This window comes from Momordica charantia (genome assembly GCF_013281855.1).
Source record: "Momordica charantia cultivar OHB3-1 chromosome 4 unlocalized genomic scaffold, Mcharantia_2.0 BLBB01000004.1, whole genome shotgun sequence".
Taxonomy (NCBI): domain Eukaryota; kingdom Viridiplantae; phylum Streptophyta; class Magnoliopsida; order Cucurbitales; family Cucurbitaceae; genus Momordica; species Momordica charantia.
This window is the reverse complement of record NW_028275162.1, coordinates 23268149-23295481: the sequence shown is the minus strand read 5'-3', so window position 1 is coordinate 23295481 and position 27333 is coordinate 23268149. Positions and strand designations below refer to the sequence as shown.

Sequence of the window (27333 nt, the reverse complement as noted above, 5' to 3'; positions counted from 1 at the left end):
TATCATTGAGTTATACTCACTTTGGCGTTAAAACTACATTTTAAGACAATACAACTTGTTCGATGGCTAGCAAATCCGTAGCAGCACCGTAACAAATAGTGCACTTATTATAAAATTGGTTCCGAACAATGTAATTAGAAAATTATGGATTCTGCCAACTGTGGAAGCAAATGCATATCAAGCGCGTCTTCCGCCACAGTACAATTAGTCTTCTTCTTCCTGCCCATTTCGGACATCCTCTTGAAATGCCGAGCCCTCCATACCCATGTGCAGTGCAAGGAACGTGCATGTCAAATTTGCGAAACTGCTTTATATGTTTGTGATTCACTCCACCGCTGCTTTAAATTTCTCATTAAGATGTACGAATATGGCTACGGAAGGATAGTATAGTCCCCACGTTCTTGTTAGTCATGTATGCGAACCGCATAGCGAAGGAATTGCGCCACTGCGCGCAAGTTAAAGCTTTCAAACAAGGCAATGCCATTCATGCTTATTTGAGGAAACTTGGGTGTCTGAACGACGTGTTTCTTGCGAACAATTTGGTTTCCATGTATGCGGAGTTTTTGAATTTACGAGACGCAGAGAAGGTGTTTGATGAAATGCCTGACAGGAATATTGTTACTTGGACTACCATGGTTTCTGCATTTACTGATAGTGGAAGACCCTATGAAGCTCTCCGAGTATATAATGATATGCCAAAATCAGAGCCGCAAATGGGTACATGTACTCCGCGGTTCTGAAGGCATGTGGGCTTGTGGGTGATCTGGATTTGGGTAAATTGATTCAAGAAAGAATATATGGAGCTAAATTGCAGGCTGATGCTATTTTGATGAATTCTCTCATGGATATGTATGTGAAATGTGGAAGTTTGAATGATGCTGTGAAAGTCTTTCACAATATTTCGTGTGCGACCACAACTTCTTGGAACATTATCATTTCTGGCTATAGTAAGGCTGGTTTGATGTTGGAGGCCGAAAAACTTTTTCATTGTATGCCACAGCCAAATGTTGTATCTTGGAACAGCATGATTGCTGGTTTTGCAGACAATGGGAGTCAGCGCGCATTGGAGTTTGTGTCCATGATGAATACAGAGGGCGTTAAGCTTGATGGTTTTACGTTTCCATGTGCTCTTAAGATCAGTGCGCTTCATGGGTTATTACTCATGGGGAAACAAATTCATACCTATGTCACCAAGTTGGGTTATGAATCTAGCTGTTTTACTCTGTCTGCCCTGATTGATATGTATTCGAATTGCAATGGCCTGATCGAAGCAGTCAAATTATTTGACCAACACTCTACTTTCAACTCTTCCATTTCTGATAACCTGGCATTGTGGAATTCGATGCTCTCAGGATATGTTATTAACAATTGTGACAAAGCAGCTTTGAATCTGATTTCAGAAATCCATTGCTCGGGTGCATTATTGGACTCTTACACCTTTGGTGGTGCTTTAAAGGTTTGTATCAACGTATTAAGTCGGAGGGTTGCTCTTCAAGTACATGGTTTGATCGTCACCTGTGGTTATGAGTTGGATTATGTTATTGGAAGCATTCTTGTGGATCTTTATGCAAAACTGGGGAGCATTGATGACGCATTGGAACTGTTCCAGAGGCTTCCGAGGAAAGACATCATAGCTTGGTCCGGTTTGATCATGGGATGTGCTCAAATGGGATTAAACTGGCTAGCTTTCTCAATGTTCAGAGATATGGTTTCGTCGGCTCATGAAATAGATGATTTTGTCATTTCCACTACTCTGAAAGTCTGCTCTAATTTAGCATCTCTTAGAAGTGGAAAGCAGGTTCATGCATTCTGTGTCAAGGGTGGGTATGAAATGGAGGGGTTCACAATCACATCCCTTCTTGATATGTATTCAAAATGCGGTGAAATTGAGGATGCGTTAACGTTGTTTAGCTGTATACAAGAAAAAGACATAGTAAGTTGGACTGGGATCATTGTAGGATGTGGACAAAATGGAAGGGCAGCTGAGGCAGTCAGGTTTTTTCACGAGATGATTCAAGTTGGGCTAAATCCAAATGAGATCACCTTTCTAGGGGTTCTTTCTGCATGTAGATATGCTGGTTTGGTTGAAGAGGCACGAAGTATATTTAATTCCATGAAATCTGTATATGGATTAGAACCTCATTTAGAGCATTATTGCTGCATGGTCGATCTTCTTGCTCTAGCGGGACTTCCTGAAGAAGCTGAGAAAATGGTTGCAAATATGCCGTTTAAGCCAGATCAGACCACATGGCGCACTTTGCTAGGGGCAATTGGAACTCGCAATGATCCGAAGCTTATTAACAGTGTTGCTGATGGCCTTCTTGAAGCCACACCAAATGACCCTTCTACGTACGTGACGCTTTCAAATGCTTATGCATCACTGGGAATGTGGCAAACCCTGAGCAAAGCGAGAGAGGCTGCCAAAACAGTGGGAGCAAAAAGAGCTGGGTTGAGCTGGATTGAGGTTTCGAGTTAAAAACACCCTGCTTCACCTAATCCATAGCAGAAGTATGTTCTGTATATCTGGAATAGAATTCTTTGAATTGTTAGGCTTAACCTCTCTTGGAAAGACGATCATCTCATGCAATTGGTAATCGAACAAGTCTACACAAGAAAAGGAGTGGTGGATATTGAGGCCAAAGTTCATAGGGATCCCACCTTTATGTCCATGGTACATCATTCACTTCTAACTCTGCACTCTACCTGGTGTCTCTTGAATCTTGCTATATTTTCTTTGATTCTGAAATTGGGGGCGTAATCAATTAATAAGGCGTAAATTTATATTACTGGGTTTAACTTGAATTTCCTCTCTTTTGGCTCTTCTTTATCAAAAAAGTATGTTCTGTCTTTCTCCCTGGATTTTGTTACGGTTCCCAAGTTTGGCCTATTGTAAAAGTTGATCGATCATGTTCATTGACTGTTTTTGTTATTATAGTTCACCGTGTTACTGGGTCCATTTCTGTCATTTCAAGTCATTCATATTACAGAATAAAGGGAAAAAAAGGATATACAACCATCATTCCGTTCCAATTCCATAATTACCGAGCTGATAGATTATCAACTGAGCATCTTTTTTTTCATGGTCTTTTCATCTTTGTTCAAGGACTTGTCCTGCCTTGGCGGGAAGAGAACTGGTGACGTAACATAGAGGATCACTCCACTGGTAACTCAAGAAACTGGAAGGTAGGCCTAGTGGTTTTTATTTATTTATTTTTTAAAACCAAAAAAGGTCGTACTAGACAGAAATTGCTGTCATATATTATTTCCAACTTGTTATAATCATAATGTGTTGTTACAGTCGGTCAACTTCAGTTTCCTCTCAAGTCTCTGATGGCTTCCCCCTAAACTGATAATTCTGTTGGTAATTGGCAGAGTGGGGGAATGCTCAACTGACAAAAAGTAGTGATGGCTAAAGGACCGATCGTGACATTGGTCCCTGGGTGGAGAGATGGTAACTTCCGTACATTATTATGGTCCGTTACCCTTGAAATCCTGTTTCAAACGTTCATAATTTTAGTTAGTGGCCAGTTTACGTCTATACATATGCTAAACAATTAAAATCGTTGGACAATATTAATTAACCACTTATACCATAAATTATCTTTGTTAAACCTTTTATAAGTTATCAAGTTTTAATTAGTTGGACCTCGCATTTATCCAACATCAGGGATGAGTTTACTGACCACGACATGACTTACAAGAACAAAATTAAACATGCGATATCTGAATATCATTCTTCTATTATAAGAGGGTGCAAGTCTAAAGCCAAGTTCCATTTTTTATTTATGCAACAGGGGCACGGCCTCTCGTGTAAGCCTAATTAGCATAAGCTCATGTTGCCCAATCATCAACACGTTGTTAAGCTCTGATTTCTTTGCATCTCTGCCGTGGTTTGGAGATTAATCGGTAAATGCCAGTATTTCCTCGCGTTTAAAGCCCAGAAGCAAAAGGTAATACAAGCTTCAGAAATTAGACCAAGTCAATTCAAGCCATTCAATTGGGCAGAACAAAATGGGTTTTTCCAAAAACGAAGAACATGATTCCTGGGCCCCGCCAAGATCAGAAAGGGTTAACTGTACCCTCAGTACTTCGTGAGTTCTGCTAATTCTCTACCTTTTTTATAATTATAAATAGGATGCATGCGAATTTGTTGCTCACTTGCTCTCCCCTCTATAAATTGATATAGACGGACTTCTGTTACGATTTAAACCCATTTCTCAGAGTCAGTATGGCTTTTAAATCATTTTTAAAAGCATTAAATAGTATTTTATATGCTTGTGAACATTTTCTAGAAATATTTTGCTATAATAAGATGAGACCAACGACTGATCCCTCAAGGATGTCATCTCTCCGGCAGAACTGTTGGTGGCAGATTGTCGTCTGAAAAGAAAGCATTCCTACGTTCTGTTGCTTTCTTCTTGCAATCATATAACGCACTACCTAGCTTACTTGTCAGTCACTAGTCCATTTTTCGCTGGGCTCAGCTCCCCCTTTTTCAGGCCCGGCGTGAGGTACTGTTACCCTTTATTTTTTACTGTTACCAATGAATAGAAATAAATTATAACGACAGCAGAAAAAGAGAGAGATTTGGCGCCAAACTCGCAACTACCTGCCCGCTTCTTTACAAGGCTCTTTTACGGATTTTGTACAAGTCTTGAGTTTTTAACATAGTCCAAAGAGGAAAAAGGGGTCTTTAAGTTCCCAGTCTAACCAAAGTCCACGCTCAGCTTGTAAACTTCAATATCAAACACCTAGAAAATTCCAAAAGTTTGGGATTACGAGCCAACGAGACAAATAAATTAGCATATCTTGGATTTGAAGATAACCCACACCAAGCACATGGCCTATTTTGGGTTCACTCGAAGTTTTCACAACCGCCGTAGGAGTTGTGGTACAGCTACAACTCATTTCAAGGAGGCAGCCGTCATCAGAGAGCCCTGGTGAAATTAAGGGCCTTCAGATTGAAAGATGGGGAGTTCTTCTACTGCGTAAGGACTTCACATTCACATACTTCTCTACTATCATTCTGCTACCTGCAAAAGAGAGAATGTTGCTAATCCTTGCACTGGTACTTGTCAAAGTAACTAGGTAAGAGAGTGGAAAAAATTCAGAGTAACACATAAAATGTTGGCTTTTGTAGGCAAAGAGCTGAATACAAAGGAAATCCTTTAGTTAGCCCAGCGGATCAGATGTCGGAGTACGGAGGCATGTTGTCATATATTGAGCGGGGGAAGACTCTGTGTTGGCCCTACTCGCTCAAAAAATATGGCGAGTAGGGGCATGCTCTCTGCTCTATGCCATATTTTTTCGAGCCAACGTGAAGGGCCATTGGCGAATTGCTGTCTGAAGAGTTATCTTGACTTTGAATAGCTCAAGTGATGGCTAACTGTTGTTGATGGCCATATTCAGATTGGCTCTCACACCCATGGACAAGGCTACATAGAAGTTCTTTGCTGCAATAATGTTTGCCTACCTCGAGTAGTTAGGTCAACTTATTTTTGTGATTAATTTATGTGCCTAAGAAATTATTTTAAGATTTGATCTTAAAGAAGATCTCTGGGCATTTATTTACAACCATCTCGAAAAAGTGGTTTCTTAGGACAACGCATAGTTGTTTAAAATTATTTCCAGAAGTCATTAACTTCATAGGGGAATAATTATCCTCACCCTTCATCTATAGAAGTATGGCAAATGTCTTCACATTATAAGTACATTTTGAATGTGCACGATGTGCAATTAATGCCTCCATAGGGTTGTGTGGATGATATCTCCATCTCCAAGACACATTCAATACCCCCACCCAACATACCGCCAAATGCCAATTACAAAAACACAATACAATACCATTAAATTCAACATCTTTCCAAAGGCAATCCAGACAACTCTTGCCCACCAAAAAGCCGTTAATGGCAGCTATAAGTTAAAACCCTCCGTAAATGACAACAAAACAAGGCAATATTGCCTTGGGACTGAACACATATAACTCATCCAAATTGGAATACATCCCTGCTGCTCCAGCCAATGAGTCATAATCCTCCATGCTACCTTCCAAACTCTTCTTCACCCTGCCAGCTATTACCCGGCAAACCAGCATCGCCCGTTTGTCATTGCTGTCCGATGATATTCCGGCACTGTCGTGAGCCTTTCCGCTTGTTGCCGTCGTTAGAATGCCCTTTTCGGCGGCCTCTCCGGCCACCTTGAACCCATTCTTGATTATACTACAGACATTGCATTGTGGAATTGAATTGCAGAGGTTGGAGGAGCCATTTAGGCCAAGTGAGCAGGCCAAGGTGGTGCAGTGGAACCTGAGGAGTTCATTACCATCTGCTATGCAACGTGGGTGCTTCTTTGGAAGCTTGGTGGCTTTGGCTTTAATGGAGTCTCTGTATTCCTCGAATTTCGAGATGGTCTTTGGAGTGTTCTGGACTTTGAGAATCCTCTCAATTTTGCAAATTGGGGTTTGCTTTTTCAGCCAGCTTGACTGGAATATGATTTCCACTATGTTCTTGCTCGTGTCTTCAGGACCAAGTTCAGATACTAAAAAATTGTCCAATAAGAGAATAAGTTCGGACCTTATTAACTGATAAATTAAGGTTGCAGAAAAAGGAGGGATCGGAAGTTTTAATTACCTGCATGTCTAACACTCTGGTGAAGCTCCAAAGTTTCAGCTTTCATGAAAATCTCACCACATTCGGGACAGGGGCAAATGGTTGCTCTAAGAGAAGGATCTCTGGTCATCCCAAGAACAGGGTCAATCACCATTTTACATTCATAACAGCCATAGAACCTCCTGAAAGGCATTCCCCTGAAAGAAGCACCATTGGAGGAATTGGAAGAAGATGATGCGGATAACGATGAACATGTGGCTGATAAGACACCATTTTGTTCGTTCAAAGGAGGAGCTTTTGTGGATCTACATGAACTTGAGGAATCGTTGTTTCTGGAACCCACTGAAGTTAATGCCCTTTTCTTGTGAACTTCCGGCGATGGTGCTGCTTCAAGCCTGTGAGTTACCTTGGTGTTGCTACAGAGCGAACCCGAACACCTCATTTTCTTACAGTTTTTGGTACTCTCTTCTGTCGCTTGCTCCTGTTGCTTCTCTTTTCGTGGCAATTGATGTTGTTGTTGTTTTTCTGGTTGCTGTTGGGGCTGCAGGTACTTGCAGCTGAATATGCCTCTAACAACTGCCCAAGACGGCGGCCTCTCTGCCTTCTGCTGCTTCGGTTTCTGGTTTTCTTGGGTCTGTCTGGTAAGCTTTCTCTGCGTTTTCGCTGCTTTGGCCATGGCAGATGCCATTTATAATCATAAAATCTGAAAAAGTAGTGAGGCAATTTAGTAAATGAAATGGGGTTTTCTTCTTATTTCAGGATCTCAAAAGAAGAAACTTCTTCAGCAACATGGAGCTGAAGATGAAGCTTGACAGGAGGACCTCCTTTAGCTTAGGGACTATGGATATGGGGACTCGTGGGACTTTTTGATAAGTGATTTTTTTTTCCCACCATAAATTGACTCGTAAATTTATTGCTCTGAACAGGACAATTTTTTATTCATTATTATTGTAAGAATCTTTTTCAATATGTGGCATCGGTTTTGGAGGTCCCAAGGTCCCCCATGCTTAGTTTTTTAGTAGAAAAAATACATTCAGTTCCCTGTAAATTATGTTGAAGAAATGTTTTTTTCTCTCTATTTATATACACCTCCTAGTTTAATTTCATTTCTTTCTCTGCCTTTTGTTTTAGATTTTATCATCTTTCATACTCACTGACAAAATTAAACAATACCCCATCTCTACGATTATGAATTTCACATCATTTTTTCATACCCAACGTAGTTAAGCCAAATTCCTTCTTATAATCACAATGGAATGGACCAAACTACCACTTCTTGACTCATATATTAGGATAGATTCTTACTATTCTTGAGTAGGATCTTGTGATTGCTGCTTGAAATTATAAGCGGACCTGGATATTCATAGAATCGAAGAAAAAAAATTATGGAAGCTTTGATTTGTGTAACATGCATTTGGTTTGGGAGTATATAATCGGTAAAAGTTAGCAAGTAGTAAGATGACGTAACAAATTCACCGATTGAAATAAGTAAACTCAAATATCAAACATAGACTTGAGTTCTTAATTTTGGTTTGAGACGAGAATTCTGATTTGAATATCAAAATTGACTAACAAAAAAGGAAAAAAAAAGGAGAGTATTTGCTTCAAAACTTTTTTAAGTCCATAGCAACAATTGTGCTCCCAAAGCACCAATGTTAGCGGTGTACAAAATTATTTATCATAGGTGCAAAATAATGATGGTGAGGAGAGGGGTGTTTTGGGCAGTTAAAAAAGAAGTGAAAAATTGTGGTTTCCCATAAATACCCAACAGCAAATTATGGGAGATAAGAGGAAGAGAAGGGCAAGGCAGGCTTTTTTTGGGGCTAAGCAAAGTGCCCCTAACATTAAGGTACACACTAATTACACCATAATGAAGGCTGCTTTCACTAAAAGCTGCCTTCTCTCTTGATTCCTTTTGCCTCAAAATCACCACAAAACTGAAAACACACAATTTCTTATGGAATAAAGCTGTCTACTCTTCTTTCTTTACATTAATTCAAGGAAAAAAAACTCACCCCCCTATTTCCCATTCAAACTTCATTGCCAATGCCCATCATACATGTATTGGATTTGAATTTGAATGCATTACTCTTTCTATCGGAACATCTTTTTGTCTCTTAAAGCTATAAAAATAACTTCTTTAATTGTTGCAAGAGTTTGTGTTTCTACTTTGATCTTGCAGCTGTTGTAACCTACTTCTTAAACATATATATAATATATAATTAAAATATTGTTTCAAATTTTGATTCATTTTAGTTCTTGTGCGGCTGTGATTTTAAAAAGAGATCATTTTGATTCATGTTTGTAAAATTTTAACATATACTTTATACATATAACAGAAGATTTTTAATATAAAATTGTGACTACATTTTGAATATAGTGTTGGGTTGAAATTTTGATTAAAAAATGAGATACGAAATAAAATGAAGAGACTCACTCTTAAATTATACACGGGCTAAAATAAACGTCTCAAGGGTGACTACAACTAAAATAAATAAAAACTTGAAACTAACAGACTAAAATTCACATTTTGAAATCACGGACTTTCTAAAGTTTTTATAATCGGGAGTGGCTTGATAAATTTTAAAGTGTTTTTAGAGAAAGCATTTAAACACTTTTTCTCTAAAAGTGTCAAACACACCTTTCAGTAATTTATTCTTATTTTTTTTTCCGTTTCAGTAATTTATTGTGTTTAAGGATGCAGATGCAATTCAAATCTTATATTAAAAAGAAAAAAGAAAAAAAAAAGGTCTGGTTGCCTATCTTAAACACAACTAGCGAATCAAGTTTGTTTTCTTTTCAAGTACTTCTTGGAAAACTAATTCGCAGCATATGTACCCTTTGAGTGAAAATGGTATGTAGGAAATAACATATAAAATGTTGATTCAAATCAAAGGGAGCAAATAACTAAGCATATAAACGAGTATAAAATTGTCCCGCGCTACTTGAGGCATCTTTCTCGTTTTTTAGATGTTAGGTTCAATCCTCCGTTCACACCTTTGTTGCATTAAAAATATATATATAATTAAATACATATAATAGACCGAACCACAAAGTTGCTAAAGTGCGTCTGTAGATTCAAACCTCCAATCTTTTGGTTGAACTATGCTATGGTTGGCGATTGACACCTATATTAGTAAATTAGGTATTTCGTTTTTATGTTTATGTTTGTAAACATATTTGAACTCCCTAACTAAATTAAAAAAGAAAAAAAAATATTCAAAATTTGATCTAGATTTTGAAAATGTTTATAAAACATGTATGACAAAACAAAGGAACACATAGGTGAAAGTAACGTTTCTACTCAATTTTTAAAAGTCACCAACAAAAATTAAATGGTTATCAAACAAGACCTTTGTGATTGACATTAAACATATAAATCAACCAATAATAATTTGTTAACTTGAGCATATCTCAACTAACAAATATATTAATAACCTATAACCCAGAGGTGTCCGATGACTTGATCGGGATATATTATTTTATATGACGAATTGACTGTTAATATATCAACTACAATTTCAATCTACTTTAAAAAGTACCATATATTAAGAATCTAATAGAAAAATGATTGCACCAAAAGAGTAATAATATAAATGGATTCAAAATAGGAAGAGAAGTTCATTCCTTGTGGTAAAAGCCCCCTAACTTAAGGTGAAGCTTCCATAACCAAAAAGAATTGGAGCAATGCTGTCTACACTTTCACCATCATATTGCAAGCCTACATGTCTACAAAAATCACCGAGTCCTAACTTATAAGCAAAGCATATACACACAATTTTTATTCATGTGATCAAAATGATAACCACTTTGTTTTAAACACAATTTCTTCAAAATGTTTTAAGAAATATGATTAATTTCTCGGAAATATAAAGTTTAATGTGCAACTATTCTTAAATCCGTGATTTTTTTAATAGGAAAATAAATTATTTTTTGAAAAGTAGATAACCCACCATCGGAATTGACAAATATTAAATAGTGCGACTTGAAAAATGAAAAATGACCAAGGCAGTCTAAAAAATATGGACAAATATACCCTCGCACTAAAATAGTAAAATTATCTTACTATCACCCCTAAAATTTACCACCCTTGAAACAACTCTTTGCTATTTCGGTCGTCTGTACAAATTACGAAACCTTTGGCTATTTTTTGTTACCGTGTCTTGTAGTCGTTACTGACGAGTTCCCCTTTTTTCTGAAAAACAAGATAATTTTAAAAATAACTCAAATGGGTCATTCGAGCAAATGGAAGCCCAGGTCCGATCCAAGTCATTGATGGACTCTCATAAGCCCAGAGGGAGGCCCAATAAGAGGTCCACTACAATTCAATGCAAATTCCAGAGCGCTCCGACAGGGGACAGGTCGAAATCGAAACGAAGCGATCCTTTCAAAAATCAGTCTTTCCCTCGCACTGCTCCCGTCTCTACAGTGCTTCTGCAACAATGGAGAGTTTCATTGATTCAAGCATCTGAAATTCGCGCTGAGCTCTGGATCGGGATGGCTAGGAGCGAAAATATCTGTAATTAGAACACTTCTTTCATTGTTCTCCTCTTTTCTGTAGTTACTTCTCTCTTAGAAATGCCGTTCGGAGCCGACAATGGACAGGGAGGCTAACCTTCCGGTCCCGTCCGCACTTGCGACGAAAGTGAGTCGTCCGACCAACGCAGAGAGTACAACGTCGTCTTCGTCGTCGTTTTCTTCCTCCTCACCGCCGGACTTCCTCCGACATGTTCAAGCCGCCTTTAAGCGCCATCGACCACTCGGTAACTATTTCTAACTCTATTTGTTAGATTATGCTTATAATTGGGTTGATGTATATGCATGCGTGTTTAATTTGGAGCTAGAAGGAGAAGAAATACCTTCGCTTCAGTTAGTAGATATTCTCTAACTCTTGTATGGAAGCTCGAAGAAGGGTAGTTTTCAATTTTTTTTAGGCGCGCTTTAAGCTTCAATCTTCGCCGATTTTAAATTGCCGAATTGGAAAATGTTTCGGGACAGTGAATTCTTAGGAGAACTATATGGTTTCTTTCTCTCAGTAATCATTGCAGTATTTATCTGTGGAGTTACCTTAGATTGCTATTCCATAGTTTATTTTCTGGCTTGCTTGGAAGCATTTATGCCAGGAACACCTTGTTTCTACTAAAATAATAATTACGTATAAAATATTCTGGACCAAATATGATTTTGCGTAGCTTGAAGAAAGATTGGATAAGATCTAAGGTAATGATTTTAGTTTTATGTTTGTTCATCGGCGAAATAACTTGTCCCACAATCATATTACAAGAAATTTCAGGTGTGACGCAATCAAATAGTATAAGACCCAGGCGCTTGTTAGTTCCTCAAAGAGAGGTGTCGAGGAATCCTCGTTCACAGTCCGGGGTTGAAGAAAATGTTAAGGAGCATGAAAATGTAGTGAAGGATTTGATTGAACAGACAAAGAGCACAATGACTATCATTGGAGAAACTCAAGATGAATCAATAACACCACCTTCTATTTCAGGCCTGATGACCAAAAGCTTTGATGGAAGTTTCCCACCTGATGCGCACAGAGATGAACCTGTACGTGGTGCTGGTTGTCAATCTAGGAAGGCATCGTCTACTTTAAATACAGGATCTCAGCATGTTGATGGCCAGAAAATGGTTCGGTTTTCCATTACAAGTAACAAGATATCTCAGGGTAAACAGTGTTGTCTTATATTTGCCTGTCTAGATATCATATCCTTTCCTAAATGGTTTTCCACTATCACTTGTGAACGTTGCATGTTTTTCAAATTAGACACTTATGTTGTATAGTTTACTGGTTTTGTACCAAGTTCTGCAATGCATATGTTCTTCTATTTCCACTTGTAGGGGCCCATGATCTAATGGCCAGTGGATTGGAGAACTTATCATCTCATATGGGTTCACTTGCGTTGACAGAGATGGATTGGATAACCAGCAATCAAGGAGATGCTTCTAGTGTCATCAATCATGACGAATCTAAGCACCAAAGTTTTCCAATTACAGAGTCTGATGTGAACATGAAGAATAATGGCGGGATTTCAATGTTGGCACAGAGAACCCCAGCCATGGAAGATCAACTCAAGCGATTTGGAGACTTTTTGGCTCAACCTGTTAGTCAGCCTTCATTTGGACCATCTTGTGCAACCACCACGTCCGTTCATTCAAGTTCAGTACCTATGCTTAATTCAACAACCTATTGCTCTCATTTGCTTCAGGAAAGTGGTGGTAATGTTGCAACAGAACCTTTGAGTGACTTTAATGCAAATATTCAACATGAAGCTAAAAGAAGTATGATGCTGACATCAGGGTCTTCTCTAAAGGACATTAGTGGTGAGGTAAAAAATGTGAAATGGGATCCCATATGTGCTCCTAGCCTTACTGCTGACACTGAAAAAGTTATAAGGCAATATGACATCTCTAAGGAGCAACGAGGAAAGTTAGCACGAGAAAGTGATTTTCCAAAGCATGCTTTGCAACATAATGGTAAATCAAATGAAGGCAAAGGTTTAATGGGGGATGCCACTGACAAAAAACTGGAGGCTCAAGTACCCAAAAAACCGGTTTCTGATGTGAATTTGGACCCTTCTGGATCAGAAAAACCAGAAAAAGTTGCAAGTGGTAAGAGTGCTTCATCAATTCGTAAAAGGAATTATGATCCAGACTTGTTTTTTAAGGTTAATGGAAAGCTTTATCAAAGACTTGGAAAAATAGGCAGTGGGGGAAGCAGTGAGGTTCACAAAGTCATCTCATCAGATTGCACGATATATGCACTTAAAAAAATTAAACTTAAAGGTCGTGATTATGCCACTGCTTACGGGTTCTGTCAGGAGATTGTGTATTTAAATAAGTTGAAAGGGAAGAACAACATTATACAACTTGTAGATTATGAGGTATGTACCTTCATCTTGATATCCTTTATGTTTGTGTTTTTCATTCATAATTTCATATTACATATTTCTCATTTTCACTCTGTGGATGCTGATCATTTTACTTCTCTCAGCCGCTGCTCAGACTTTTGGGCCATGAGTAGAAGGCACGAGATGTTTTTTCCTTGTTGCTTTTAGTAGTCAAAATACTTGCCCCTGATAATATTTTCATTTTCAGTTTTATGTTAAAAAAAAAAAAGCTGCGTTTGCTAAAACCCTTTTTTTTTCCCCTCAAGTTTTTCACTTTCCAAAAGCACTTTTGAATCTTGGCTAAATTTGAAAATAAAATACAGATTTTTGAGAACTGTCATTTCTAGTCTTTCAAATATGACACAGATTTTTAAAACATTTTTAGTAAACTGGATTAGGAACAAAGAAATCATTTGTAAATACGTTTAATTCATAACTAGAAAACAGAAACCCAAATGTTATCAACTGGAGTCTTTGTTTTATTAATTTTGGTGTCTATTCTGTGGAATATTTCAGTCATGCATGGTTATTTGTGTCATAATTAACTAAAAACCTGTCTCTTTCTAGGTAACAGATAGGACTTTACTTCAGGAAGTGTTGAATGGCTCCATGAATAATAAAGATGTCAGGGTTAAGGATGACGGATATATATACATGGTGCTAGAGTATGGTGAAATTGATTTGGCTCACATGCTCTCACAGAAATGGAAGGAAATTGATGGCTCTGATCAGACAATAGATGAAAATTGGCTTCGATTCTATTGGCAGGTGATCCACTCTACCAATTTAGAATCAAGTTAAGCAATAATTGCACTTTTATTAATGTCCTCTGTTCTCTTTACCCTCAGCATTTATTCACAGTTTTTATTCACTTCTAATTATTTCACTTTGGCAGTTTATTTTCATTTTTCTTCCTATCATAATCATTGAGCTCTCTCAGCACCCCGTCTTTAGACACAATTGTTTTACTACTATTCTGGGTATTGGAGTCACATTGAGGTTCTGAAGTTTATTAATTTCAATTCATTGCGTGGAGCGTTTAACCTATTGCTATAGTTTTAATTTTTGCTTGTTATGATATTTGGTGCATGTGTTTTCCTTTGATTGGTCCTGTAGAATAAAGAATCCTCAACTTTTAGCTGTTTGGAACCTTGTGCTGTTGGAGAAATTATTTACTGCTGCATATTTTTTGCCGCTGAACTCAACAAGTTCGCAAAAGTTTCCATCATTTGCAGCATTTATGTGTTCTTGTAGATTAATAATTTTCATATAAATGTTTCATATATGGCAGCAAATTCTTCAAGCTGTAAACACCATACACGAGGAACGCATTGTTCACTCTGATTTGAAGCCAGCTAATTTTCTTCTTGTCAAAGGCTCCTTAAAGCTAATTGACTTCGGTATTGCAAAAGCCATTATGAGTGATACAACCAACATCCAAAGGGATTCACAGGTGAATATCATTCGACACCCTTCCTTGGTTTTGTTCATACATGGTGGATTTAACTCATACGAATGTTGCAATGTGCAATAATGCAAAGGTGCATCCATTTTTGTTGCATTCTTAGTTATTAATCAGACAAATAAGATATGGTTAGAGCAATTTTGTATTTTTGTTCCGTTTTGGTTTTGAATTTTTTTGATATCCCAGGTGGGTACACTTAGTTACATGTCCCCTGAGGCATTTATGTGCAATGAGAAAGATGCCAATGGAAACACCATCAAGTGTGGTCGACCATCTGATATTTGGTCCCTTGGCTGCATTCTTTATCAGATGGTATATGGGAGGACCCCCTTCTCTGAGTATAAGACATTCTGGGCCAAGTTCAAAGTTATTACAGACCCAAATCATGAGATTAAATACGAACCTGTGGGCAACCATTGGCTTCTTGATCTTATGAAGAAATGCCTTGCATGGGAGCGTAATGAGAGGTGGAGAATTCCTCAGTTGCTTCAACACCCTTTTCTCGTACCCCCGGTGTCCCCACACCTATCTTTATCTCAAGACCAGAGTTCCAAGCTTCTGCAACTTATTGCTGAAACTTGTGAAAATGACCAGGAAGCTTCATACCTATGTTCTCAGCTTCAACAACTGCTCATAAACTCTGAGCAGCCAATGACATCTCTGTTAATAACTTCAAAAGACAATCAAAGTGAGCTGTTTTCCCAAACGTCAAAGAATTATTTTCTGCTCCACAAAAATCTAGCAACTCACAAAGACGAAAGGTCGAAATCCTAATTTTGTTTCTTGTTCGAGGACTGGTTTCGAGTTCTCTTCGGCCTGAAAAGATTGGATTTGAATAGCTGATGATTGATAGAATATGAGGCTGCTTCTTGGGAGATGCTGCTTTTGCTCCTCCAGGTTCGGCGCATTAGAGTATCTAATTTTTCCTGTCAGAAGCTGGCTTAATCAATTCAATACTTCTGTATGGTTTGCCAATAGTGTACAATATATATCGTTATAACTGTGTTCTTCGCTGAGGATGTAAATTTGTTTGTAGTTTTGTTCGAGAGCTTACCATTTATGTTTCTTCCGGGACGAAACACAGAAACTGTGCATGTTGAACATCTAGCAATTTGTATTCAAGTGTCCAACAGTTATTCCAACGGAATTTGACATATTTGTATATTGTTTACACAGGATCATCTGTGTTCTGAAATTGAGAAGCTCCAACTTTTGTGCTGTAATTGTAGACCTCAAGCTTTTGATTAGCTCCTTCAAGGATGATTCCAACTTTGCATTCGGAAAACATAAAAATGAAATCAATTTAAAAAACGGTTACTTATTTCAGCCTGATCTTTAGGGTTGTTTAACTGAATTTCGTAATAAGATCTGGAGATGTGGAAAAACATGGGATTTTTTTACAAGAAAGAATTCTGCCAATAATTTTTATGGATTCCCATGCATGATAGCCACAACAAGTACATATTTTGTAGTTTATAAGATGAGATTTGTCTGAGGACCATAATTTATTGAAAATTTTGAATTGTTCTAGAGAATTTAGAGGGTTGCTCCCGCCCCAAGAAGCTCAATTTAGCAAGAACTTGGAGTCTCTTGATCATGCTGGTTTAGAGGTCTCAAATTCGAATCTTCCAATGAAAAATCCTTGATGTCTTATGAATCCGGACCTTGGGGCGGACATAAGTGCCCCTAGTATAGAGAGCAAAGCTTCGGACTCCTAATTACTAAAAAAAATGGTGCTCCCATGTATGATAACCATGGGTTGCGTCTAAGCCTTCTGTATAAGTTTGCAATGAAAACTTTAATGTATTAACTAGAGTACAGTGATGCTACATTATAAAGTCCATGGTAATTTTAATGAAGTAGCAACAATATAACTCTGTCCTTTTGTCAACGCCATAGTCAAAGTAGATATATAAATACATAATGAAATTAACTAGACCAAGCATGCCAATCACATTTTCATATGTTTTGACTTCTATAATCATTTTCAAAACAATAACCAAATGTATTTTCAGAAACAAAGGATTCAAAGAATGCAATCGTGTTCTCCCTTTATATTTTGTTTTAAAAAGGAACGCATTTTTGTTGGTCGAAAAGAAGTTCTTGAACGAACAAAATGAACCCTAAATAGTTATATGGCTCCAGCAACCTTTCCCTTTCTGAGATGCAGTACTTCCACATTGTGCAGCACAAAAACTAGTATTAGGTTTAACTTTCAGTAAAATGATGAAGTCAGGAACAAGAATGTTCAAGCTGGTGGAACCTAATTCTGTTCTTCATGTCATTGGCTGGAAAACTTTGAATTTGATAGTGCATGTTGGTCCCAATACTTCGGAAATCTCTCTTCAAACTTGGTATATAAGTACACCTCCTTGAACTTCACTCCCCACATCTTAATAACACTGTTCAAAAACCAATCATCATCAGATTTAACTGAAGTGCTACCAATTGATGAATTATTTTGGGTGAAAAAATGTACAGCGAATCCCTAGTGAAGGTATCTAATAAAGAGAAACGTGTATAGATATGCCTGGCAGGCTCTTTGTTCTTAACATACCAGATAATAAGACAGACAAGATTGAAAACGAGGTCAACCTTCTCATGTGGTCAATCAAAGAATTATCATCCAGACTTCACTGTGAGAAATGAAGGGAACTGAGGCACAGGTGGGCATAATTTGCATCTAGGACATGAAGCAGAAGTTATAACCAAAGGTTCTATATGAAACGTGGATCTGAACTCACCATTTAAAAGTAATGGTGGGTCTACTCATCCATAGATGAGAGTTTATAAGAAGCTTCAGCACGAGCTTCCTCCAACTTTAGCAACAGCTCCTTCATGAAACTTGAATTAGTTCCATGAGTAATTCGCAGTATATCAAATGCGTTGGTGTAAGATTTTACAGCATCCTCTGTATACCCAAGTAGCCTGCAAATGAAATAGCATCAAATTTTTTAGAAGTCAATGTAACAAGAGCCCTTCCACTATAAAAAGCCCCTTCATGAGTGATGACTGACGAGTCTATAGTAAGCAGCACAATGACATGTGTAACAAAAAACTATAGTTTGCAGAATAACTCGAGACATCAAGCAGCTGACAGTGCTTCAGGGTACATGGTAACAGAGGAAAGTCCCCGCGCTATCTCTCTCTCTCTCCCTCTAGTTGGTAAATGTTTGAAACAAAAAGGCTTCCAACTGGGTTTTATAAGGGGTAAGTAGGGAAGGTAGTTTCAAAAGCTGGTCCAAGAGGACGCAACAAAACTCTCTAAATTCCAAAATTCTGTCCTTTCCCTGCATTTGTCTTAAAAATCCTGCTATTTCTTCCGGCCACAGATACCAGAGAGCTTTGCAAACGAATTAAGCCAGATGATAATGCTTTGGTTAATTTTGATATCATTCTCAAGTACAGCAAATGAGTTGACACATCCCAACCAATGTAATCATGCAGCATTTTGAGCTTTAGGAAATAAAATAAGGTAGAGATTGGTTTTATCTTTAGTTTTCTTTTTCAGCTTTTCCCTGTCCCCGTGTTTTCTGTCTGTAGAAAAGGGGACTGGTAAATGAAACAATATCATCGAGCATTACCAACCATTCTAGTTTCCCACATGTATAGAACTGCAATCCAAGCAACGGATGGAACCCTGGGTATAGTTCTGCAATCAAAGAGAGTTGACTCAGAATATAAACTGATAAACTATGTAGAATCGCAACACACGACCAAACATGGTCTTCAAGTTCAAGTAAAAATATAATAGTAATTTAAGAGGAGGATTCCCAGGGACTACTACAACATGCATGTAAGATGATTTGAGTAACAAAAAAAATGAACAAATTGAAATAAACCAAATTGTAATCTTGGGTTCAAACCGACACCAGCTCTATAATGTGAAAACAACTTTAACTTGGGAAATAAATTCTGAATGCCAGCATGTTGCTAATGCTTCAGAGAATAGCTCTACAAACATTACCTAAATACTTTAGGTGTTAGTGTGTTTAATAGCCTCTTCTCAGAGTCTTTCACATTCATATTTTTTCTAATCTTTTCCATTATTGTCAATTGTAAGAGCGTTTCGGTAATCTCCATCAACTTTTGGCTAGCTTCGTATATGTTTCTCTCTCTGCTGAAAAGGCCATGTTCGTACTAGAAAAACTAACCCTTGAATGTTTTTGTATGCTTCTTTCTTTTTCTTTTTTTTCTTCTTTTTACAAGAAATGAGAATGAAAATGAACAATCTTTCAGCTCCTAAGCCAGACTCGTTTTGAGCAAAGCCAGTTTTAAATTTTAAAATATCGGGTAATACATATAAGAAAGTAATCCTAGGCAACAACCGAATTAAATATGCTAGCTCGGTAAAGTTTGCTATATCTTCCCCCACAGCCCCTCATCCTGCATTTGTTCATTTATGCATGCAGAATATCCTTAAAGGATTCGTCAACTCCATGACTCTTTTTCCCTAAACACTTTTTTTAAGTGTCCGAGCTAATTTGCATGCATTACGATCAATTCTACTAACTTTCTAGTTCTACAATATTTGGCGTCGATAAATTAAAGAGTTGTTCATTTTGCAATTAGGTGATGATTGTAAACATCCAGGCCACTCTACTTCCCACGTAAACCTTATAATACCGGATTGCAAACCTTTGGGCTATGAGTCTATGACTAAAGAGAAAGTGGGGTAACACTCTTTGAGTGCGGAAAATATTTTTCCCACTTGCTTTTGCACTTATCTACAAATCTAACTTCTACCTTTTTCATGTGTAATATCTTGATTCAAATTCAAAGCTGAGGAACAAAAGAGTAAATTTTGCAGTTGTATTAGACACATTATCCACTTATTATCCCAAAACAACTAATTTACCAGAATAATAACAAATAAGACATACTCTTATTGTACGAAAACTAAAAAAAAAAAAAAACAGAACAAAACAAAACAAAAAAAAAGAAAAGAAAGAGACATACTCTGATAGACGGAAATTGTCAATTTGCAGTATGCTAGAGCTTCTGTCCAATTCTCTAGCTCCATCGAAATCTGCAAAAGACATTTGATTACAAAATACTGTAAGCATAACTCACACAAGCTGGTTTGTTATGTATGAATAATAACACGAAAAAGGAAAAGTAAAAAGTATTGGTGGCTAGCTTACCTTGAGAAGCTTTTCTCGAGTTTGCATCAAACTGATGGAACAAGGATGGCATAATATCCTTTGGAGTTTCTCAACTTTTTCATGCATACATAAAGCTTCTGCATGATCTGAATTTGGTCAAAGATCAAATTGAGCATAGTATTCTTCTGTATCTAATAGGTATGTGAGTTATAAAAAATGTCTAACAAGTAAAATACCTGTTAAATACAAAATTGAAAATTTGAAGACTTATTATATACTTTCAAAGTTTAGGGACCAATTAGATACAAAATGTAAATTTGAGAAACCTATTAGACACTTTCTAAAATTTTAGAAACCTATTAGACACAACTCTAAAAATTCATTGACTTAACTAACTTTAAAATAATTAATCAACTTTAAAATATTTAATCAGTGACAGAACCGGACTACCATTAATGATTTTATAGTTAAAGACTGAAGGATACTGTGGGAAGACATAGAAGTAAAAGCTTCATCTGATATCGATTTTATTTCACTAGCAATATTTTTTAACTCTTCCTTATTTCGAAGGAGTCCACATTGCTGGCACAGGAATCCAGTGTCATCTGCATGTAAAAAAGAACATTTAAATAATAGCACATTCTCGGTTACTGATCCAGTAGTAAAATATCACATACCAGAATTATGGAGCAGGAAACCATCACATTGACCATTTTTGCACCTGTAACCCTCCAAAATTGCACTTTCTTTGATTTCATCTACTTGAACCTTTAAGTTTTTAGAGGGGGAAAAACTGATCATATAACAACTCCATTGTTCCAATCAAACAAAATGTGTTTTAAATCAAGGATGAAATACATCTAAAAGATGCAGTTATCGTTACAACCTTAGCGCATCGAGAGCAAGTGCAAGTGAAAAAGTAGTTTTCTTTAAGCGCCTTTTGCCGAGTCATAGTGCTTCCAGCAGTTTCAATGTAACTTATCGACACCTAATAAAATATAACCAAATAAATATGATTAGACATGGAGCTCGGGAACATTAATCATAAAACAATAGAGACAAGAGAACAATAAAATAGAGCTACAGCAGACAAGATGTACAGATAAAACGATAACATGACTGCAACCTGTCACCAATCCTTGCTCCTCAAACGAACCTAATTCAACTGTAGATTGTGAGGAATTAGAAACTTGTCTGTCTAGATTACTCACTAGGTACAAAACACATCAGACAAACCTAATCCATGAACCTAAATGGCTGTTCGTTTCTTAAAAATTCAAAGCAAGGTTCCTACTAGCCACCTCTAGAGTTCTAGCTTCAATGCAATTAATAGCAACCACTTTTGACTCGAAGAAATTAATTTTCAAACCAGAAACCCGAAGCCTTCTAGCCTCTTTGCATCCAGTCATGTTCATTGACATAGCAAAATATAGAGAACTAGGTGGGAAGAAAACTGAACATAGGTAGGGAAGTTGTAAATACCTCAGCACCTGCGGGTATGTGTTGTACAGCACGGACTACAGCAGATCTTCCCTCAAATACCAGAACAGAATTGGGCAAGCAGCTATAGTACCAAAATCACTTAGAGACCTAGTAGATTATTATGATGATGTTATGAATGCATATCCAAAACATATGTCTTGAGAGGAGTTACCTATGATTTATAATGGAGATTACAGGATATAGTCCAGTTCCTAAGGGTCTGAGTTCACTGTCACATATGGTATGTGCATTACACGCAAGCTGCATTCAAATGCACGGGGTTAGACTTCCCAAGAATTAATGCAATACTGATCTTATCGGACCTTGTGCTTATGGAAAATATGATTTAGCAACATAACTTATTTCAGGTATTAAATCAAATAATAGCAGCAGAGGAAGTGCTAATCCTGAAAAACCAATGCTTAAAAGATGGCCTAGATAAATTTACGCCAAAAATAGATGTTAAGATACTAACAGTTAATTGGACAACTTACTGCCCATGTTACGGTGCGTACTGGCCAAGATAAAATTATGGCTAATGAGACCTTCATCCAGTTAAAAATGACCATTACTACATGAAACTTTTTGTTAGACAGTCCAATTTATAAATAAGAATGCCAAGAAACACAATGCTTTTTAAAAATTTTGAATTTTAAGGCCTAGTAAGTAGAAGTCATGTTCTGCTACAATAGAAAATATGTAGAGATATAAATGCTAAATGTAGGACCTTGGAAAAGTTTCCTGCTATCTCTTTTACGTTAATTTCTGGCCACTGCAGGATGAAATTCACAAGAGTTCCCATCTGAGCATACAGCACCAATTGTTTTTCATCTATGACAGACATGTCTGGTCGGAAAAATGGTTAAACAAAACAAAACTACCGCAAGTTGAATGCTATAGTTATAATAGCAATGCATCATATACTACATATTAAGATCGAGAACTTCCTAAAATGAGGATACGATCTATTAGTGCCTCCACCAATTTATAATTGTCTGTTGCAGTCGTAGGTATGACCTGACAATAAAGGAACAATATATTTACAAATTGCAAAAAATAAAGAATAATATATATATCTAGAGCTAGAAGTATTAGATTATTAATTTTTAAAACAATCCATTGCAGAAGACATGAAAGTGCCGCATCATACTTAAAAAGTTTCTTATTTGTGCTTTTAACGTAAACATGAATATTGACAAAGAAAAACATAATCAGAGAATGTTAAAAACGACAAGATAAAGAAATATACATATTATGTTAGAATACAATTTCATAACCCCAAAGGTTTGCCTGCTTAAGACTAGGTCACATTAACATGAGCATCCATATTAAATGTACATAATAGAACAGGAATTGTTAACTGACAACGCCACTACTATCAGATCATGGTCTTTGAAGCTTGATCAAGTAGACATAGCGGAGTTATTATATACTTCCCCGAACTAATATACACTTTCTTGTTGGGGAATATTGCAAACATCACACATTTAAATACAGCCCTCTGCTTTAGTTTCCTAGAGAAGCTATCACGTTTGGCTTAAGATAATTCTTAGAAAAGAGAGTACGGATGTCTCTCATTTTTTTGTAGGTTCCTGTAGCTACTCCAATTCTAAAAGCCTGGGGAAGGCAATTGCAAAATTTATTACTGTGTTCATTTCCCCATGTTCTAATTATGAGATGGAGCAAGAGTGAAATATGGGAGGATGATTACTGTTCTAGTAAAGCCCTTTTTTTATATTCCCCTTCATGAAGATCTCTGCAAAAAAAATTGGGGATAAAAGATCCTAAGAAATGCAAGGTCTTTCTTCAAACTGTTTGTTTAGGAAGGTTAAATACTTTTATAAGAAATCCAAATTTTAATCTTTCCACCAATCAGATTTTCGTGGACTGCATTTTTATGCAGAAAGTTTGGTGGAAACTTCTTCAATATCTTTGGCCAGCGGTCCTTTTGACCAAAATCCTCGGAGGATTATATAATGACGGTGTTGGAAGGTCGCCCCTTCAAAGGGAAGAAAAACCTTCTTTCATGCTGTGGTGTCTTTTGCTATTTGTAGGATAGTTTCCTGGATTGATGTGTGGGGCTTAATAGGCATCATTATCTACAGCCAAAAAGACCCATAGTAATAATTGATTATTCTGCTGCTCATTTCAACTATCGATAAAGCTTCAAGGCCAAACCACACTTCCGATTTAATTTCCTACCCTATTATTTTTTCACAAACAAGTCTAACATGGAAAGCATGAAGCTAAAAAATATTTCCCAACAGCAGTTTCCATATAATAAACATGAAAATCTCAATATAAACAGGAGGTGTTGATTAAAAGTGGAGGGAAAAAATTTACCTTTTCACTTTGCAATTTTCTCCGAATAAAGAGTTTGATCATCAACCTTATAGATGGAGTAACAGATTTGTGCCTATCCTTGTCAAGCCTTGCGAGAGCATCACATTCAAGACGATGCCATTTCCATTCTAACTTCTGAAAGTCATTGAAGTACAAAATAGTCAAACCCCATTGTTCAATCACGCTAAGTTGTTATTAGAGGCCAAGCGGCCCAAGCCACCAATACAACCCATCTGCTAGTCACTGCATAAAAATGGCATAGGAAGAATATCGAATTTGTAAAATATAAATGGCACTCTGTCACACTAGTATTGACAGAACATAATCTTCTTTTTGCAAGAGTTATTGATTTGAGAATAGGATGGATTTGAAACCATACTTTAAACAAGAGAAATATGTCCTAAAATTTGCTCAAAAGTTTTCAAATTATGGTTTAGTTTCTTGCACAATCCTAACATGCAAACAAGTCACAAGCAATGTTTGATCTTTAGCTTAAGGTTTATAGAAAGATGGTCAAATTCAATGATGCATAAAATGGTGGGAAGAGGAACACGAAAAAGTTAGTCTGTCTCACATACCTGGCACATACTACTGCAATACCATGCAACTTTGCAAGCTGAGCACTTCTTAAGGCTTACTGATGTGAAACATCTGTCGCATTTTGACTCGACTTTTGAGTTATTCGGGACACAAACATAAGGTTCTTGGCTAATTATTTCTTCTCCTGCAACACTAATCATAATCAGTCCCATAAATTTTTGTTTACATTGATAGTTCCATCAACAGATACTATCGGCACTGCACAAACTTTGAAGTACATTTGTTTATGTCAAAAAAAAACTCCACAGAGAATAAATTTTCCACATATTGGACGGTACCGTGCATGACAACCACATATTGGAACTTTAATTGTAGAGTGAGATTACAGTTAACAGCATAATTTTAATAGAATTTCATATAACAACCAGCCTATGGCATATGGCTAAAATGCTTCAAACTAGTCCAGGTCCCAAGCGACCTTTCGTAGACCCAAGGTCTGAACTAGGAAGTAGAAGCCTGTGTTTGTCTTTATTTCTCAATTTTGCGGCCCAATGTTGGCCATTCATATCTTACGCCTACAGCGGTGCGAATAGTTTTGAGTCTATCTACGCAACCCAAATATATTATAAAACCATAGTTGAACCCCAGTATGAGCTTGTTTGCTCAAGCACGAAAACATGGAAGCTTCTGAGTTCTCTCGATTCCAATTAATAAAAAAGAAAATCAATACGAAAGACAAAGGAAGAAGAAAGAAACTGACCCGGATGGAAAACCCTGGTGGTAAAGAGGCTCCGGCCCTTCTCCGGCAAAATAGTAACTGTTAACCCACGGTCGTTCAAATAACTCTGCAAATCCTCCATGAATGCCCCGAGCACAGAGCACCAACAGTACCGACTAAGCTCCGAAATAAAAGTGCTTTCGCTTTCCTATACCCACTAGCGGTAGAGCCACCTGAATACCAAACAGTAACATGTAAATTGTCCATCAATTAGAGCAAAAAGAATTGCCCTAATGAAAATGGTGCATCAAAAACCTGAAGTTGAGTACAAAAAAGGAAATGGGCTAAAGCTAAGCCAATACAATTACAATAGAAGAGATGACACCAGTGGACAGAACTTGAAAGCAAATAAAGACCAAGTTTTTGTTGGTCTTGTATTGTGGAGGCACGCCGCTTCTGGAGTTCTCGTCGCTTTCAACCCACACGGTGAAAGAAGATTTGCCCATGTACCAGAGGCTTGGTGGGCTTCTCTAGTGTGTCTTCCAACATAAACCTCGATCCCTTCAACAATATCAATTAGTGGGTGTATTGGCATCACACTCCTTCCTAAAAAAGTTGAGATCTTTCGTTATGGGTCGTATGGATGGATGTTCTAGGAAGCATATTTTTCGTCAATTTTTGCAATGATGTTCAAACATGCCTCGTGTTGTGAGCAAAGGCTCTTGAACCATCATGAATCAGTTGGATAAAATATGACAACGTTACATTCAAATTAACTAGTGTCAAATTCTGGGTTTTGTTGTAGATATGGAGGCAACGCAACTTGAATAGCATCAAAATTAAGAATGCGTCTACGCATTCTACATGTGCAAATGCATGACTTGATGGTTAGTCAAGCTGTTCTTTTTTTTTTTTTTTCCTTTCGTTATTTTGTTCTGTTTTTTTCCCCACTACTATGGCCTCTTTCGCCACTGCTGAGCTTTCTTTGATTGTGATATTCTCCGACATCAAAATTTGTGATGCAAGAAATTTGCTTAAGAAAGGTGAGCATCGCTAATCCAATGAGGGTTGGTAAGTTTCCATATGGATCTTAGGCTAAGCTAATAAAGAGTCCTGGAGAATGTGTTAATCCACACCATTAGTTCATATTAGTATTCAACACATTGTCAGATAACTCAGAAAACAGGCTCGGTAACATTACCGTTTCTTATTTTTTTAATAAAAAAATATTAAATTGCATGAGTCAAACATCCACGAATTCAACGATGATCCAACAATATTTATATCTATGTATTGTAACAAATTGGAAATGGAACAAAAAAAAAACTCATTTTAATTGTTTAAAATATTTATATACAATTATGAGAATGTTTAAGGAAAAAAAACATAATTAATTAAAACATAAACATAAATATCGTTTGGTATATTGATCATAAACTAGTTACTCTAACCAAAATCTTAAACTTCCATAAAATTTATCAATGATATACTCAGTAATATATTAGTTATATGAGCGATATATCTAAAATAAAATATACCACTGATATACTTGATATATGAATAAAAAACCTACAATATAGATTAAAATATTCTACTTGAAATATCTATCGATGATACACTTAATATGAAATATATGATTTATATATTTAATGTGACTGGTATATTTTACATTATATACAAGTTATATAAGTGATACAATTCATTTATATGTTTGATACATCAATAAGAAAGCTACCACATCACTTAAACCAAAATCTTAAATCATAATAAGATTTACTAGTGATACTTCCAAAATGAATTACATCACTAAAATACTTGATGTGGGGCAACAATATGATTTCCCACGTGGCGAAATCGTATGGGCCGATTTTTGCATCAACACTTGATATATCAATAAAAAAAAGTATGCGATGTTATTGAAACAAAAAATTTAAAGAAAGTTTATCGGTGATAATTATAACTAATATAAAATATATATCGCTAATGATATATTTTATATTAAATATATTAACTATACTACAAGGTTTTGAATGTCGATGTCTCAATTTCATGGAAAATTCGATAAAATGTCGATGTCAATAGATATTTATGTAAAAATTATAGAAATTGAAAAATTATAAAAAAAAATATTTAAATTAACAAATAAACATTTTCATATTTCTAAATAAGTTAA

The 27333-nt window shown here is 36.6% G+C and overlaps 4 protein-coding genes across 9 annotated transcripts; 2 read left to right on the top strand and 2 right to left on the bottom strand.

The window, feature by feature from the left end:
• Positions 1 to 45: 45 nt before the first annotated feature.
• Positions 46 to 7718, top strand: LOC111011868 (Pentatricopeptide repeat (PPR-like) superfamily protein). Its single transcript, XM_022285810.2, is given in 7 exon segments — positions 46 to 705; positions 708 to 2671; positions 3104 to 3183; positions 3373 to 3451; positions 3795 to 4091; positions 7156 to 7249; positions 7368 to 7718. Coding segments are annotated over 2 exon segments (2064 nt in total). The 5' UTR covers positions 46 to 410; the 3' UTR covers positions 2477 to 2671; positions 3104 to 3183; positions 3373 to 3451; positions 3795 to 4091; positions 7156 to 7249; positions 7368 to 7718.
• LOC111011869 (uncharacterized) lies at positions 5823 to 7374 on the bottom strand. The gene is made up of 2 exons (XM_022285818.2): positions 6630 to 7374; positions 5823 to 6537 (listed from the first exon to the last, which is right to left on the bottom strand). Exons 1-2 carry the CDS (start codon positions 7294 to 7296, stop codon positions 5921 to 5923), a joined length of 1284 nt encoding a protein of 427 aa, XP_022141510.1. The 5' UTR covers positions 7297 to 7374; the 3' UTR covers positions 5823 to 5920.
• Positions 7719 to 10965: 3247 nt separating the features above from the next.
• On the top strand, positions 10966 to 16126 carry PPK1 (putative protein kinase 1). Of its 6 annotated transcripts, none has more exons than XM_022285853.2 (6): positions 10966 to 11371; positions 12109 to 12285; positions 12459 to 13501; positions 14075 to 14275; positions 14799 to 14960; positions 15159 to 16126. In XM_022285853.2, the coding sequence occupies exons 1-6, from the start codon at positions 11206 to 11208 to the stop codon at positions 15744 to 15746; spliced, it is 2337 nt and encodes a 778-aa protein (XP_022141545.1). In that variant the 5' UTR covers positions 10966 to 11205; the 3' UTR covers positions 15747 to 16126. The 6 variants fall into 6 exon arrangements, with proteins under 6 accessions (XP_022141545.1, XP_087979227.1, XP_022141543.1 ...); XM_088123101.1 differs by having other exon boundaries at positions 11902 to 12285; positions 12528 to 13501; XM_022285851.2 differs by having other exon boundaries at positions 11902 to 12285.
• A 775-nt stretch (positions 16127 to 16901) lies between these two features.
• SDG37 (SET domain group 37) lies at positions 16902 to 25972 on the bottom strand. The gene is made up of 16 exons (XM_088123102.1): positions 25523 to 25972; positions 25203 to 25393; positions 24481 to 24626; positions 23903 to 24037; positions 22522 to 22576; positions 22287 to 22405; positions 21732 to 21820; positions 21560 to 21641; positions 20964 to 21065; positions 20755 to 20845; positions 20563 to 20682; positions 20117 to 20223; positions 19932 to 20001; positions 18561 to 18624; positions 17530 to 17900; positions 16902 to 17374 (listed from the first exon to the last, which is right to left on the bottom strand). The coding sequence occupies exons 2-15, from the start codon at positions 25300 to 25302 to the stop codon at positions 17738 to 17740; spliced, it is 1443 nt and encodes a 480-aa protein (XP_087979228.1). The 5' UTR covers positions 25303 to 25393; positions 25523 to 25972; the 3' UTR covers positions 16902 to 17374; positions 17530 to 17737.
• Positions 25973 to 27333: the final 1361 nt, after the last annotated feature.